At 49.1% G+C, this 17,153-nt stretch overlaps 1 protein-coding gene across 1 annotated transcript in view; it reads left to right on the top strand.

Moving 5' to 3' along the window:
• The window catches only part of PPP1R21 (protein phosphatase 1 regulatory subunit 21), a 138,164-nt gene that overhangs the window by 27,814 nt on the left and 93,197 nt on the right, over positions 1–17,153 (top strand). Inside the window, exon 4 of the mRNA XM_063918694.1 lies at positions 4,117–4,215. Within this exon, the coding sequence (XP_063774764.1) occupies positions 4,117–4,215 (99 nt within the window). The remainder of the gene's footprint in view (positions 1–4,116; positions 4,216–17,153) is intronic.

The following is a 17,153-nucleotide window of genomic DNA, read 5'->3' as shown; positions in this document are numbered from 1 at the left end:
TATTAAAGATGTAGTCTTATCTATGAGAGATGCACAGAGGGATATTTGCCAGCTGGCATCTAGAATAAATGTAATGTCCATCTCTGCCAGGAGAGTATTATGGACTCGGCAGTGGACAGGTGATGCGGATTCTAAAAGGCACATGGAGGTTTTGCCTTACAAGGGTGAGGAATTGTTTAGGGATGGTCTCTCGGACCTCGTTTCCACAGCAACAGCTGGGAAGTCGACATTTTTACCTCAGGTTCCCTCACAGCCTAAGAAAGCACCGTATTATCAGGTACAGTCCTTTCGGCCCCAGAAAGGCAAGCGGGTTAAAGGCGCGTCCTTTCTGCCCAGAGGCAGGGGTAGAGGGAAAAAGCTGCACCATACAGCCAGTTCCCAAGAACAAAAATCCTCCCCTGCTTCCACTAAATCCACTGCATGACGCTGGGGCTCCACTGGTGGAGCCAGGTGCGGTGGGGGCCCGTCTCCGGAACTTCAGCGACCGGTGGGTTCGCTCACAGGTGGATCCCTGGGTTCTACAAGTGGTATCTCAGGGATACAAGCTGGAATTCGAGACGTCTCCCCCTCGCCGTTACCTCAAATCAGCCTTGCCAGCCACTCCCCCGGACAGAGAGGTAGTGCTGGCGGCAATTCACAAGCTGTACCTCCAGCAGGTGATAATAAAAGTTCCCCTCCTTCAACAGGGACTGGGTTACTATTCCACAATGTTTGTGGTACCGAAACCAGACGGTTCGGTGAGACCCAGTCTAAATTTGAAATCCTTGAACACTTATATAAGGAGGTTCAAGTTCAAAATGGAATCGCTCAGGGCGGTTTTTGCAAGCCTGGAAGAAGGGGATTACATGGTATCACTGGACATCAAGGATGCTTACCTGCATGTCCCCATTTACCCACCTCACCAGGTGTACCTCCGTTTTGTGGTACAAGACTGCCATTACCAATTCCAGACGTTGCCGTTTGGTCTGTCCATGGCACCGAGGGTATTTACCAAAGTAATGGCCGAAATGATGATACTCCTTCGAAAGAATGGAGTTATAATTATCCCATACTTGGACGATCTCCCTATAAAGGCGAGGTCCAGGGAGCAGTTGTTGGTCGGAGTAGCACTATCTCAGGAAGTGCTACAACAGCACGGCTGGATTCTGAATATCCCAAAGTCGCAGCTGGTTCCTACGACGCGTCTGCTGTTCCTGGGTATGATTCTGGACACAGAACAGAAGAAGGTGTTTCTCCCGGAGGAGAAGGCCAAGGAGTTGTCATCTCTGGTCAGAGACCTCCTGAAACCAAAACAGGTGTCTGTGCATCACTGCACGCGAGTCCTGGGAAAGATGGTAGCTTCTTACGAGGCAATTCCATTCGGCAGATTCCATGCAAGGATCTTTCAGTGGGATCTGTTAGACAAGTGGTCCGGATCGCATCTTCAGATGCATCGGCTGATCACCCTGTCCCCGAGGGCCAGGGTGTCTCTGCTGTGGTGGCTGCAGAGTGCTCATCTTCTAGAGGGCCGCAGATTCGGCATACAGGACTTGGTCCTGGTGACCACGGATGCAAGCCTCCGAGGTTGGGGGGCAGTCACTCAGGGAAGAAACTTCCAAGGACAATGGTCGAGTCAGGAGGCTTCCCTACACATAAATATTCTGGAACTAAGGGCCATTTACAATGCCCTAAGTCAGGCAAGACCTCTGCTTCAAAACCAGCCGGTGCTGATTCAGTCAGACAACATCACGGCGGTCGCCCATGTAAACCGACAGGGCGGCACAAGCAGCAGGATGGCGATGGCAGAAGCCACAAGGATTCTCCGATGGGCGGAAAATCACGTGATAGCACTGTCAGCAGTGTTTGTTCCGGGAGTCGACAACTGGGAAGCAGACTTCCTCAGCAGGCACGACCTCCACCCGGGAGAGTGGGGACTTCATCCAGAAGTCTTCCAACTGATTGTAAACCGTTGGGAAAGGCCACAGGTGGACATGATGGCGTCCCGCCTAAACAAAAAGCTAAAAAGATATTGCGTCAGGTCAAGGGACCCTCAGGCAATAGCTGTGGACGCTCTAGTGACACCGTGGGTGTACCAGTCGGTTTATGTGTTCCCTCCTCTTCCTCTCATACCAAAGGTGCTGAGGATAATAAGAAAGAGAGGAGTAAGAACTATACTCATCGTTCCGGATTGGCCAAGACGGACTTGGTACCCGGAACTGCAAGAAATGATCTCAGAGGACCCTTGGCCTCTGCCTCTCAGACAGGACCTGCTACAGCAGGGGCCCTGTCTGTTCCAAGACTTACCGCGGCTGCGTTTGACGGCATGGCGGTTGAACGCCGGATCCTGATGGAAAAGGGCATTCCGGTTGAAGTCATTCCTACGCTGATAAAAGCTAGGAAAGATGTGACCGCAAAGCATTATCACCGCATATGGCGAAAATATGTTGCTTGGTGTGAGGCTATGAAGGCCCCCACAGAAGAATTTCAGCTGGGTTGTTTTCTGCACTTCCTACAGTCAGGAGTGACTATGGGCCTAAAATTGGGTTCCATTAAAGTCCAGATTTCGGCCCTGTCTATTTTCTTTCAAAAAGAACTGGCTTCACTGCCTGAAGTTCAGACGTTTGTTAAGGGAGTGCTGCACATTCAGCCCCCTTTTGTGCCCCCGGTGGCACCTTGGGATCTCAACGTTGTGTTGGATTTCCTAAAATCACATTGGTTTGAGCCACTTCAGACCGTGGAATTAAAATATCTCACGTGGAAAGTGGTCATGCTTTTGGCCTTGGCTTCGGCTAGGCGGGTGTCAGAATTGGCGGCTTTGTCCTGTAAAAGCCCCTATCTGATCTTCCATATGGACAGAGTAGAATTGAGGACGCGTCCCCAATTCCTCCCTAAGGTGGTATCAGCGTTTCATTTGAACCAACCTATTGTGGTGCCTGCGGCTACTGGGGACTTGGAGGCCTCCAAGTTGCTGGATGTAGTCCGGGCCCTGAAAATCTATGTTTCCAGGACGGCTAGAGTCAGAAAGACTGACTCGCTGTTTATCCTGCATGCACCCAACAAGCTGGGTGCTCCTGCTTCTAAGCAGACTATTGCTCGCTGGATCTGATCCACGATTCAACTTGCACATTCTGCGGCTGGACTGCCGCATCCTAAATCTGTGAAGGCCCATTCCACGAGGAAGGTGGGCTCTTCTTGGGCGGCTGCCCGAGGGGTCTCGGCTTTACAACTTTGCCGAGCTGCTACCTGGTCGGGATCAAACACGTTTGCAAAATTCTACAAGTTTTATACCCTGGCTGAGGAGGACCTTGAGTTTGCTCATTCGGTGCTGCAGAGTCATCCGCACTCTCTTGCCCGTTTGGGAGCTCTGGTATAATCCCCATGGTCCTTACGGAGTTCCCAGCATCCACTAGGACGTCACAGAAAATCAGAATTTACTCACCGGTAATTCTATTTCTCGTAGTCCGTAGTGGATGCTGGGCGCCCATCCCAAGTGCGGATTGTCTGCAATACTTGTATATAGTTATTGCCTAACTAAAGGGTTATTGTTCTGAGCCATCTGTTCAGTGAGGCTCAGTTGTTATTCATACTGTTAACTGGGTATAGTTATCACGAGTTGTACGGTGTGATTGGTGTGGCTGGTATGAGTCTTACCCGGGATTCCAAATCCTTTCCTTGTTGTGTCAGCTCTTCCGGGCACAGTTTCCCTAACTGAGGTCTGGAGGAGGGGCATAGAGGGAGGAGCCAGTGCACACCAGTAGTCCTAATTCTTTCTTCGAGTGCCCAGTCTCCTGCGGAGCCCGTCTATTCCCCATGGTCCTTACGGAGTTCCCAGCATCCACTACGGACTACGAGAAATAGAATTACCGGTGAGTAAATTCTTATTTTTTCCCTGATCGCGGCACGAAAATACATAGGTCTGCAAGTTTTCATAAATACTATACCCCGAAAAAAAATTTGTTGAAAACTCCCTATCTTCCACATCTGAATTAATTTTTTAGCTAATAAGTCTAACAACCCCCCCCTGTTAATTTGCTCATCTAAATTTAGGCCTACTTGATACAAAAATCATTTAGTAAATACATTTTTGAGCACTTTGATAATGCTAAATAATTACTGCTGTACCCTTCTGTCTTCCAGAGACACGTGGAGTCTTCTCAACTGAGTCAGGAACAAAAAAGCGTCTTTGATGAGGACCTTCAGAAGAAGATAGAAGAGAATGAAAGGTTGCACATACAGGTCAGTAACTTTTTTTTTTTTTTTTTTTTTCCTTGAACTTGGTCTTTAAAAATGATTCCATAGTTCTAACTTAAATGTACGGGTTCCGTATGCATTCTAATGCAGAATTTGCACTGAGGGCCGTATTCAGAAATGTACACTAATGCCGTCGTAGCGGCTATGAGAAGATATGCAAACAACGTTTCCCCAGGGATTTATATTAAGATCACTTGTGTACGAAAACGACGATTCGGTCACAAAACGGTTGATAATCTTGAGTAACCCTATATTGTCGCACAGCAAGGTCATCGGAAGTAAGATACTGAAACCATGCTTACCGTGATGGGATCGCAGTCACAAGCTATGATACGCCCCCTAGACGGTCGCAACACGCCTGCGTTTGAGTCGCCACTCCCCGCAACTCTACCTGACTGTCAGTCACATTGCAAACAAATCTACACTGTGACCGCCGTCACATGACCATGGCAGCACATGCTCAGTGCGCCTTATATGCATGCGCAATGGTAATAAATAATTTCACTGCCTACATCATCAACACTGCGTCCATCTCTGAACCAGGCCTTGAGTTACAGCCACCAATCACAACTTTGCTTTTATCTGTCTAGTGGAAGTTAGATAATGAAAGCAAGTGTGTGATTTGTTGCTGGGGTATAGAAATGCAATTCTGGAAATTAAACCTTAGGAGAAAATCCGCTACAATACATTGATATTTGTAAAACAATGGGGCAGATGTATTAACCTGGAGAAATGATAATGCAGTGATAAGTGGAAGGTGATAACGCACCAGCCAACCAGCTTCTGTCATTTTTAAAATTCATAATGATTGGCTGTTGCGTTATCACCTTCTGCATATCACTGCTTTATCACTTCTCCAGGTTAATCCATCTGCCCCAGTGTACCATAATGGCATATGAGAGATGTACAGTGACTGGGGCTTGATTAGTTTGCTCATTGGGTTAATTTGCCTTTTACCTTTTTTTTTTTTTTTTTTTTTTTTCTGTCTGAGAGTATTTTGGTTGCGTTTGGTTGTAGTTTGGCTGGATAGGAAGGTATTGTTACAGAGGAGGAGTAGGGCAGTAATTAAAGCTGTCTTATGATTACCTTGTCACTGTTAGCCTGCGTGTGTACACGGGATGCAAGCTGCTGTGACACAGCTGGAAACCCGTGTTCAGTGACTTGAGCTGGGGTTTTGGTGTGAAAGGGGTATTAAGAGGTGAACTTTGTTTTCTATAATGATGTGTATGCAATGAGCGTCTTATCACTACTCTCATCTGGTAGACCAGCGTTTCACAAACTCTTAGTGGAACTCTAACCGTGCGTATTTTCCAGGTAGCCCAGGAATAATTAGTACCACCTGTAGACCTATTATGTTAGTCAATTAATGCTACAAGCTAGGTGATCTGGAAAACATGCACTTAGAGTTAGAGTTCCATGAGGACCGGGACAACTATGATATACAGGTTCTGTGGCTGATTAACGCTAGGTGAAATATATATATATATATATATATATATATATATATATATATATATATATATATTTCTCTGACGTCCTAGTGGATGCTGGGAACTCCGTAAGGACCATGGGGAATAGCGGCTCCGCAGGAGACTGGGCACAAAAGTAAAGCTTTAGGACTACCTGGTGTGCACTGGCTCCTCCCCTCATGACCCTCCTCCAAGCCTCAGTTAGATTTTTGTGCCCGACCGAGAAGGGTGCACACTAGGGGCTCTCCTGAGCTCTTAGTGAAAGTTTAGTTTTAGGTTTTTTATTTTCAGTGAGACCTGCTGGCAACACGCTCACTGCATCGAGGGACTAAGGGGAGAAGAAGCGAACTCACCTGCGTGCAGAGTGGATTGGGCTTCTTAGGCTACTGGACACCATTAGCTCCAGAGGGACCGAACACAGGCCCAGCCTCGGAGTCCGGTCCCAGAGCCGCGCCGCCGGCCCCCTTACAGAGCCAGAAGCAAGAAGAGGTCCAGAAAATCGGCGGCAGAAGACATCCTGTCTTCACCAAGGTAGCGCACAGCACTGCAGCTGTGCGCCATTGCTCCTCAGCACACTTCACACTCCGGTCACTGAGGGTGCAGGGCGCTAGGGGGGGGCGCCCTGAGCAGCAATAGAAACACCTTGGCTGGCGAAAATACATTACATATAGCCCCCAGGGCTATATGGATGAATTTTAACCCCTGCCAGATTCCACATAAAAGCGGGAGAAAAGGCCGCCGAGAAGGGGGCGGAGCCCATCTCCTCAGCACACAGGCGCCATTTTCCTTCACAGCTCCGCTGAAAGGACGTCTCCCTGACTCTCCCCTGCAGTCCTGCACTACAGAAACAGGGTAAAAAAGAGAGGGGGGCACTAATTGGCATAATAATTACAAATAGCAGCTATAAGGGGGAAAAACACTTATTTAAGGTTATCCCTGTATATATATAGCGCTCTGGTGTGTGCTGGCATACTCTCCCTCTGTCTCCCCAAAGGGCTAGTGGGGTCCTGTCCTCTGTCAGAGCATTCCCTGTGTGTGTGCTGTGTGTCGGTACGTTGTGTCGACATGTATGAGGAGGAAAATGATGTGGAGGCGGGGCAATTGCCTATAATAGAGATGTCACCCCCTAGGGAGTCGACACCTGAGTGGATGATCTTATGGGAAGGAATTACGTGACCGTGTCAGCTCTTTGCAAAAAACAGTTGACGACATAAGACAGCCGGCTACTCAGCTTGTGCCTGTCCAGGCGTCTCAAAAGCCATCAGGGGCTCTAAAACGCCCGTTACCTCAGATGGTAGATACAGACGTCGACACGGATACTGACTCCAGTGTCGACGGGGAAGAGACAAACGTGACTTCCAGTAGGGCCACACGTTACATGATTGAGGCAATGAAAAATGTTTTACATATTTCTGATAATACTAATACCACTAAAAAGGGTATTATGTTCGGTGAGAAAAAACTACCTGTAGTTTTCCTGAATCTGAGGAATTAAATGAGGTGTGTGATGAAGCGTGGGTTTCCCCCGATAAAAAACTGATAATTCCTAAAAAATTATTGGCATTATATCCTTTCCCGCCAGAGATTAGGGCGTGTTGGGAAACACCCCCTAGGGTGGATAAAGCACTCACACGCTTATCAAAACAGGTGGCTCTACCCTCTCCTGAGACGGCCGCCCTTAAGGATCCTGCTGATAGAAAGCAGGAAGGTATCCTAAAATGTATTTACACACATACTGGTGTTATACTGCGACCGGCAATCGCCTCAGCCTGGATGTGCAGTGCTGGTTTGGCTTGGTCGGATTCTCTGACTGAAAATATTGATACCCTAGACAGGGACAGTATATTACGGACTATAGAGCATTTAAAAGATGCATTTCTATATATGCGTGATGCACAGCGGGATATTTGCCGACGGGCATCAAGAGTAAGTGCGCTGTCCATTTCTGCCAGAAGAGGGTTATGGACGCGACAGTGGTCAGGTGATGCGGATTCCAAACGGCATATGGAAGTATTGCCTTATAAAGGGGAGGAGTTATTTGGGGTAGGTCTGTCAGATCTGGTGGCCACGGCAACAGCTGGGAAATCCACATTTCTCTATCGTCCTAGTGGATGCTGGGGTTCCTGAAAGGACCATGGGGAATAGCGGCTCCGCAGGAGACAGGGCACAAAAAGTAAAGCTTTAGGATCAGGTGGTGTGCACTGGCTCCTCCCCCTATGACCCTCCTCCAAGCCTCAGTTAGATTTTTGTGCCCGGCCGAGAAGGGTGCAATCTAGGTGGCTCTCCTAAAGAGCTGCTTAGAAAAGTTTAGCTTAGGTTTTTTATTTTACAGTGAGTCCTGCTGGCAACAGGATCACTGCAACGAGGGACTTAGGGGAGAAGAAGTGAACTCACCTGCGTGCAGGATGGATTGGCTTCTTTGGCTACTGGACATTAGCTCCAGAGGGACGATCACAGGTACAGCCTGGATGGTCACCGGAGCCTCGCCGCCGGCCCCCTTGCAGATGCTGAAACGAGAAGAGGTCCAGAATCGGCGGCAGAAGACTCCTCAGTCTTCTTAAGGTAGCGCACAGCACTGCAGCTGTGCGCCATTTCCTCTCAGCACACTTCACACGGCAGTCACTGAGGGTGCAGGGCGCTGGGAGGGGGGCGCCCTGGGAGGCAAATGAAAACCTTTTTTGGCTAAAAATACCTCACATATAGCCTCCGGGGGCTATATGGAGATATTTAACCCCTGCCAGAATCCATTAAAGAGCGGGAGACGAGCCCGCCGAAAAAGGGGCGGGGCCTATCTCCTCAGCACACAGCGCCATTTTCCCTCACAGAAAGGCTGGAGGGAAGGCTCCCAGGCTCTCCCCTGCACTGCACTACAGAAACAGGGTTAAAACAGAGAGGGGGGGCACTAATTTGGCGTTAGAAATATATAAAAGATGCTATAAGGGAAAACACTTATATAAGGTTGTCCCTATATAATTATAGCGTTTTTGGTGTGTGCTGGCAAACTCTCCCTCTGTCTCTCCAAAGGGCTAGTGGGTCCTGTCCTCTATCAGAGCATTCCCTGTGTGTGTGCTGTGTGTCGGTACGTGTGTGTCGACATGTATGAGGACGATGTTGGTGAGGAGGCGGAGCAATTGCCTGTAATGGTGATGTCACTCTCTAGGGAGTCGACACCGGAATGGATGGCTTATTTAGGGAATTACGTGATAATGTCAACACGCTGCAAGGTCGGTTGACGACATGAGACGGCCGACAAACAATTAGTACCGGTCCAGACGTCTCAGAAACACCGTCAGGGGTTTTAAAACGCCCGTTTACTTTAGTCGGTCGACACAGACACAGACACGGACACTGAATCCAGTGTCGACGGTGAATAAACAAACGTATTCCTTATTAGGGCCACACGTTAAGGGCAATGAAGGAGGTGTTACATATTTCTGATACTACAAGTACCACAAAAGAGGGTATTATGTGGGATGTGAAAAAACTACCGTAGTTTTTCCTGAATCAGATAAATTAAATGAAGTGTGTGATGATGCGTGGGTTCCCCCCGATAGAAAATTATGGGCGGTATACCCTTTCCCGCCAGAAGTTAGGGCGCGTTGGGAAACACCCCTTAGGGTGGATAAGGCGCTCACACGCTTATCAAAACAAGTGGCGGTACCGTCTATAGATAGGGCCGTCCTCAAGGAGCCAGCTGACAGGAGGCTGGAAAATATCATAAAAAGTATATACACACATACTGGTGTTATACTGCGACCAGCGATCGCCTCAGCCTGGATGTGCAGAGCTGGGGTGGCTTGGTCGGATTCCCTGACTAAAAATATTGATACCCTTGACAGGGACAGTATTTTATTGACTATAGAGCATTTAAAGGATGCATTTTCTATATATGCGAGATGCACAGAGGGATATTTGCACTCTGGCATCAAGAGTAAGTGCGATGTCCATATCTGCCAGAAGATGTTTATGGACACGACAGTGGTCAGGTGATGCAGATTCCAAACGGCACAAAGGTGTATTGCCGTATAAAGGAAGAGGAGTTATTTGGGGTCGGTCCATCGGACCTGGTGGCCACGGCAACTGCTGGAAAATCCACCGTTTTTACCCTAAGTCACATCTCTGCAGAAAAAGACACCGTCTTTTCAGCCTCAGTCCTTTCGTCCCTATAAGAGTCATATCTGCCCAGGGATAGAGGAAAGGGAAGAAGACTGCAGCAGGCAGCCCATTCCCAGGAACAGAAGCGTTCCACCGCTTCTGCCAAGCTCTCAGCATGACGCTGGGACCGTACAGGACCCCTGGATCCTACATGTAGTATCCCAGGGGTACAGATTGGAATGTCGAGACGTTTCCCCTTCGCAGGCTCCTGAAGTCTGGTTTACCAAGGTCTCCCTCCGACAAGGAGGCAGTATGGGAAACAATTCACAAGCTGTATTCCCAGCAGGTGATAATCAAATTACCCCTCCTACAACAAGAAAAGGGGTATTATTCTACATTATATTGTGGTACTGAAGCCAGAAGGCTAGGTGAGACCTATTCTAAATCTAAAAAAATTTGAACACTTACAAAGGTTCAAATCAAGATGGAGTCACTCAGAGCAGTGATAACGAACCAGGAAGAAGGGGACTATATAGTGTCCCGAGACATCAGGGATGCTTACCTCCATGTCCAAAATTTGCCCTTCTCACTAAGGGTACCTCAGGTTCGTGGTACAGAACTGTCACTATCAGTTTCAGACGCTGCCGTTTGGATTGTCCACGGCACCCCGGGTCTTTACCAAGGTAATGGCCGAAATGATGATTCTTCTTCGAAGAAAAGGCGTCTTAATTATCCCTTACTTGGACGATCTCCTGATAAGGGCAAAGTCCAGGGAACAGTTGGAGGTCGGAGTAGCACTATCTCGGATACTGCTACAAAAGCACGGGTGGATTCTAAATATTCCAAAATCGCAGCTGATCCCGACGACAAGTCTGCTGTGCATAGGGATGATTCTGGACACAGTCCAGAAAAAGGTGTTTCTCCCGGAAGAGAAAGCCAGGGAGTTATCCGAGCTAGTCAGGAACCTCCTAAAATCAGTGCATCATTGCACAAGGGTCCTGGTAAAGATGGTGACTTCCTACGAAGCAATTCCATTCGGCAGATTTCACGCAAGAATTTTTCAGTGGGATCTGCTGGACAAATGGTCCGGATCGCATCTTCAGATGCATCAGCGGATAACCCTATATCCAAGGACAAGGGTGTCTCTCCTGTGGTGGTTACAGAGTGCTCATCTTCTAGAGGGCCGCAGATTCGGCATTCAGGATTGGATGCTGGTGACCACGGAGGCCAGCCCGAGAGGCTGGGGAGCAGTCACACAAGGAAAAAATTTCCAGGGAGTGTGATCAAGTCTGGAGACTTTTCTCCACATAAATATACTGGAGCTAAGGGTAAATTTATAATACTCTAAGCTTAGCAAGACCTCTGCTTCAAGGTCAGCCGGTATTGATCCAGTGGGAAAAACATCACGGCAGTCGCCCACGTAAATAGACAGGGCGGCACAAGAAGCAGGAGGGCAATGGCAAAAACTGCAAGGACTTTTCGCTGGGCGGAAAATCATGTGATAGCACTGTCAGCAGTGTTTCATTCCGGGAATGGAAACTGGGAAGCAGACTTCCTCAGCAGGCACGACCTCCACCCGGCAGAATGGAAACTTCATCGGGAAGTTTTCCACATGATTGTAAACCGTTGGGAAATACCAAAGGTGGACATGATGGCGTCCCGTCTGAACAAAAAACGGGACAGGTATTGCGCCAGGTTAAGAGACCCTCAGGCAATAGCTGTGGACGTTCTGGTAACACCATGGATGTACCAGTCGGTGTATGTGTTCCATCCTCTGCTTCTCATACCTAAGGTACTGAGACTTATAAGACGTAGAGGAGTAAGAACTATACTCATGGCTCCGGATTGGCCAAGAAGGACTTGGTACCCGGAACTTCAAGAGATGCTCACAGAGGACTTATGGCCTCTGCCGCTAAGAAGGGACTTGTTTCAGCAAGTACCATGTCTGTTCCAAGACTTACCGCAGCTGCGTTTGACGGCATGGCGGTGGAACGCCGGATCCTAAGGGAAAAAGGCATTCCGGAAGAGGTCATTCCTACCCTGGTCAAAGCCAGAAAGGAGGTGACCGCACAACATTATCACCACATGTGGCAAAAATATGTTGCGTGGTGTGAGGCCAGAAAGGCCCCACGAAGAAATTTCAACTCGGTCGATTCCTGCATTTCCTGCAAACAGGAGTGTCTATGGGCCTCAAATTGGGGTCCATTAAGGTTCAAATTTCGGCCCTGTCGATTTTCTTCCAGAAAGAAGTGGCTTCAGTTCCTGAAGTCCAGAAGTTTGTCAAGGGAGTATTGCATATACAACCCCCTTTTGTGCCTCCAGTGGCACTGTGGGATCTCAACGTAGTTCTGGGATTCCTCAAATCACATTGGTTTAAAACCAGTCAAATCTGTGGATTTGAAGCATCTCACATGAAAAGTGACCATGCTCTTGGCCCTGGCCTGGACCAGGCGAGTGTCAAATTGGTGGTTTTTTTCTCAAAAAAGCCCATATCTGGTTGTCCATTTGGACAGGGCAGAGCTGCGGACTCGTCCCCCGTTCTCTCCCTAAGGTGGTGTCAGTGTTTCACCTGAACCAGCTTATTTTGGTGCCTTGCGCCTACTAGGGACTTGGAGGACTCCAGGTTGCTAGATGTTGTCAGGGCCCTGTAAATATAGGTTCCAGGACGGCTGGAGTCAGGAAAACTGACTTGCTGTTATCCTGTATGCACCCAACAAACTGGGTGCTCTTGCTTCTAAGCAGACTATTGCTAGTTGGATGTGTAATACAATTCAGCTTGCACATTCTGTGGCAGGCCTGCCACAGCCAAAATATGTAAATGCCCATTCCACAAGGAAGGTGGGCTTATCTTGGGCGGCTGCCCGAGGGGTCTCGGCTTTACAACTTTGCCGAGCGGCTATTTAGTCAGGGGCAAACACGTTGGTAAAATCCTACAAATTTGATACCCTGGCTAAGGAGGACCTGGAGTTCTCTCATTCGGTGCTGCAGAGTCATCCGCACTCTCCCGCCCGTTTGGGAGCTTTGGTATTATCCCCATGGTCCTTTCAGGAACCCCAGCATCCACTAGGACGATAGAGAAAATAAGAATTTACTTACCGATAATTCTATTTCTCGGAGTCCGTAGTGGATGCTGGGCGCCCATCCCAAGTGCGGATTATCTGCAATACTTGTACATAGTTAAAAAAATCGGGTTATTATTGTTGAGAGCCATCTTTTCAGAGGCTCCGCTGTTATCATACTGTTAACTGGGTTCAGATCACAGGTTGTACAGTGTGATTGGTGTGGCTGGTATGAGTCTTACCCGGGATTCAAAATCCTTCCTTATTGTGTACGCTCGTCCGGGCACAGTATCCTAACTGAGGCTTGGAGGAGGGTCATAGGGGGAGGAGCCAGTGCACACCACCTGATCCTAAAGCTTTACTTTTTGTGCCCTGTCTCCTGCGGAGCCGCTATTCCCCATGGTCCTTTCAGGAACCCCAGCATCCACTACGGACTCCGAGAAATAGAATTATCGGTAAGTAAATTCTTATTTTTTACCCCAGGTCGCCTCTCAACATAAGAAGACGCCGTATTATCAGGCGCAGTCCTTTAGTCCCCATAAGGGCAAGCGAGCGAAAGGCTCCTCATTTCTGCCCCGGGGCAGAGGAAGGGGAAAAAGGCTGCAACAGACAGCAAATCCCCAAGAACAGAAGCCCTCTCCCGCTTCTGCCAAGTCCTCAGCATGACGCTGGGGCTTTACAAGCGGACTTAGGCACGGTGGGGGCACGTCTCAAGAATTTCAGCGCGCAGTGGGCTCACTCGCAGGTAGACCCCTGGGTCCTTCAGGTGGTATCTCAGGGGTACAAATTGGAATTCGAGACACCTCCCCCTCGCCGGTTCCTAAAGTCTGCTTTACCGACGTCTCCCTCCGACAGGGAGGCGGTATTGGAGGCCATTCACAAGCTGTATTCTCAGCAGGTGATAATCAAGGTACCCCACCTGCAACAGGGCAAGGGGTATTATTCAATGCTGTTTGTGGTACCGAAGCCGGACGGCTCGGTGAGACCTATTTTAAATCTGAAATCTTTGAACACTTACATACAAAGGTTCAAGTTCAAGATGGAGTCACTCAGAGCAGTGATCGCGAACCTGGAAGAAGGGGACTATATGGTGTCTCTGGACATCAAGGATGCTTACCTCCATGTCCCAATTTACCCTTCTCACCAAGGGTACCTCAGGTTTGTGGTACAGAACTGTCACTATCAGTTTCAGACGCTGCCGTTTGGATTGTCCACGGCACCCCGGGTCTTTACCAAGGTAATGGCCGAAATGATGATACTTCTTCGAAGAGAAGGCGTCTTAATTATCCCTTACTTGGACGATCTCCTGATAAGGGCAAGATCCAAGGAACGGTTAGTAGTCGGAGTAGCACTATCTCAAGTAGTGTTACGACAGCACGGGTGGATTCTAAATATCCCAAAATCACAGCTGATTCAGACGACACGTCTGCTGTTCCTAGGGATGATTCTGGACACAGTCCAGAAAAAGGTGTTTCTTCCGGAAGAAAAAGCCAGGGAGTTATCCGAGTTAGTCAGAAACCTCCTGAAACCAGACCGGGTCTCAGTGCATCAATGCACAAGGGTCCTGGGAAAAATGGTGGCTTCCTACGAAGCGATTCCATTCGGCAGATTCCACGCAAGAACATTTCAGTGGGATCTGCTGGACAAATGGTCCGGATCGCATCTTCACATGCATCAGCGGATAACCCTGTCCCCAAGGACAAGAGTGTCTCTCCTGTGGTGGTTGCAGAGTGCTCATCTTCTAGAGGGCCGCAGATTCGGCATTCAGGACTGGATCCTGGTGATCACGGATGCCAGCCTGAGAGGCTGGGGAGCAGTCACGCAGGGAAGAAATTTCCAGGGCTTGTGGTCAAGCCTGGAAACGTCACTTCACATAAATATCCTGGAACTAAGGGCCATTTACAATGCTCTAAGCCAAGCAGGACCTCTGCTTCAGGGTCAGCCGGTGTTGATCCAGTCGGACAACATCACGGCAGTCGCCCACGTAAACAGACAGGGCGGCACGAGAAGCAGGAGGGCAATGGCAGAAGCTGCAAGGATTCTTCGCTGGGCGGAAAATCATGTGATAGCACTGTCAGCAGTGTTCATTCCGGGAGTGGACAACTGGGAAGCAGACTTCCTCAGCAGACACGACCTCCACCCGGGAGAGTGGGGACTTCATCCAGAAGTCTTCCACATGATTGTAAACCGTTGGGAAAAACCAAAGGTGGACATGATGGCGTCCCGCCTCAACAAAAAACTAGACAGGTATTGCGCCAGGTCAAGGGACCCTCAGGCAATAGCTGTGGACGCTCTGGTAACACCGTGGGTGTACCAGTCAGTGTATGTGTTCCCTCCTCTGCCTCTCATACCCAAGGTACTGAGAATCATAAGAAGGAGAGGAGTAAGGACTATACTCGTGGCTCCGGATTGGCCAAGAAGGACTTGGTACCCGGAACTTCAAGAGATGCTCACAGAGGAACCGTGGCCTCTACCTCTAAGAAGGGATCTGCTCCAGCAGGGACCCTGTCTGTTCCAAGACTTACCGCGGCTGCGTTTGACGGCATGGCGGTTGAACGCCGGATCCTGAAGGAAAAAGGCATTCCGGATGAAGTCATCCCTACCCTGATCAAAGCCAGGAAGGATGTAACCGCACAACATTATCACCGTATTTGGCGTAAATATGTTGCGTGGTGCGAGGCCAGGAAGGCCCCTACAGAGGAATTTCAACTGGGTCGTTTCCTGCATTTCCTGCAAACAGGACTGGTTATGGGCCTAAAATTAGGGTCCATTAAGGTTCAAATTTCGGCCCTGTCGATTTTCTTCCAGAAAGAACTGGCTTCAGTTCCTGAAGTTCAGACGTTTGTCAAGGGGGTACTGCATATACAACCTCCTTTTGTGCCTCCAGTGGCACCTTGGGATCTCAATGTAGTTTTGGGGTTCCTAAAATCACATTGGTTTGAACCACTCACCACTGTGGACTTAAAATATCTCACATGGAAAGTGGTAATGCTGTTGGCCCTGGCTTCAGCCAGGCGTGTCTCAGAATTGGCGGCTTTATCCTATAAAAGCCCTTACCTAATTTTTCATTCGGACAGGGCAGAATTGAGGACTCGTCCTCAATTTCTCCCTAAGGTGGTTTCAGCGTTTCACCTGAACCAGACTATTGTGGTACCTGCGGCTACTAGGGACTTGGAGGACTCCAAGTTGCTGGACGTAGTCAGGGCCCTGAAAATATATGTTTCCAGGACGGCTGGAGTCAGGAAATCTGACTCGCTGTTTATCCTGTATGCACCCAACAAGCTGGGTGCTCCTGCTTCTAAGCAGACTATTGCTCGCTGGATTTGTAGTACAATTCAGCTTGCACATTCTGTGGCAGGCCTGCCACAGCCAAAATCTGTGAAAGCCCATTCCACAAGGAAGGTGGGCTCATCTTGGGCGGCTGCCCGAGGGGTCTCGGCGTTACAACTTTGCCGAGCAGCTACTTGGTCAGGGGCAAACACGTTTGCTAAATTCTACAAATTTGATACCCTGGCTGAGGAGGACCTGGAGTTCTCTCATTCGGTGCTGCAGAGTCATCCGCACTCTCCCGCCCGTTTGGGAGCTTTGGTATAATCCCCATGGTCCTTACGGAGTTCCCAGCATCCACTAGGACGTCAGAGAAAATAAGAATTTACTTACCGATAATTCTATTTCTCTATCGTCCTAAGTGGATGCTGGGGTTCCTGAAAGGACCATGGGGGAATAGCGGCTCCGCAGGAGACAGGGCACAAAAAAGTAAAGCTTTTACCAGATCAGGTGGTGTGCACTGGCTCCTCCCCCCATGACCCTCCTCCAGACTCCAGTTAGATTTTTGTGCCCGGCCGAGAAGGGTGCAATCTAGGTGGCTCTCCTAAAGAGCTGCTTAGAGAAAGTTTAGCTAGGTTTTTTTATGTTACAGTGATTCCTGCTGGCAACAGGATCACTGCAGCGAGGGACTGAGGGGAGAAGGAGTCAACTCACCTGCGTGCAGGATGGATTGGCTTCTTGGCTACTGGACATCAAGCTCCAGAGGGACGATCACAGGTACAGCCTGGATGGTCACCGGAGCCGCGCCGCCGGCCCCCTTGCAGATGCTGAAGACAGAAGAGGTCCAGAATCGGCGGCTGAAGACTCCTGCAGTCTTCTAAAGGTAGCGCACAGCACTGCAGCTGTGCGCCATTTTCCTCTCAGCACACTTCACACAACAGTCACTGAGGGTGCAGAGCGCTGGGGGGGGCGCTCTGAGAGGCAAATAAAAACCTTATTAGAGGCAAAAAATACCTCACATATAGCCCACAGA

This window comes from Pseudophryne corroboree, chromosome 4, assembly GCF_028390025.1.
Source record: "Pseudophryne corroboree isolate aPseCor3 chromosome 4, aPseCor3.hap2, whole genome shotgun sequence".
Lineage (NCBI taxonomy): Eukaryota > Metazoa > Chordata > Amphibia > Anura > Myobatrachidae > Pseudophryne > Pseudophryne corroboree.
The sequence above is the reverse complement of the archived record's forward strand: the minus strand, read 5'-3'. Positions and strand labels throughout refer to the sequence as shown.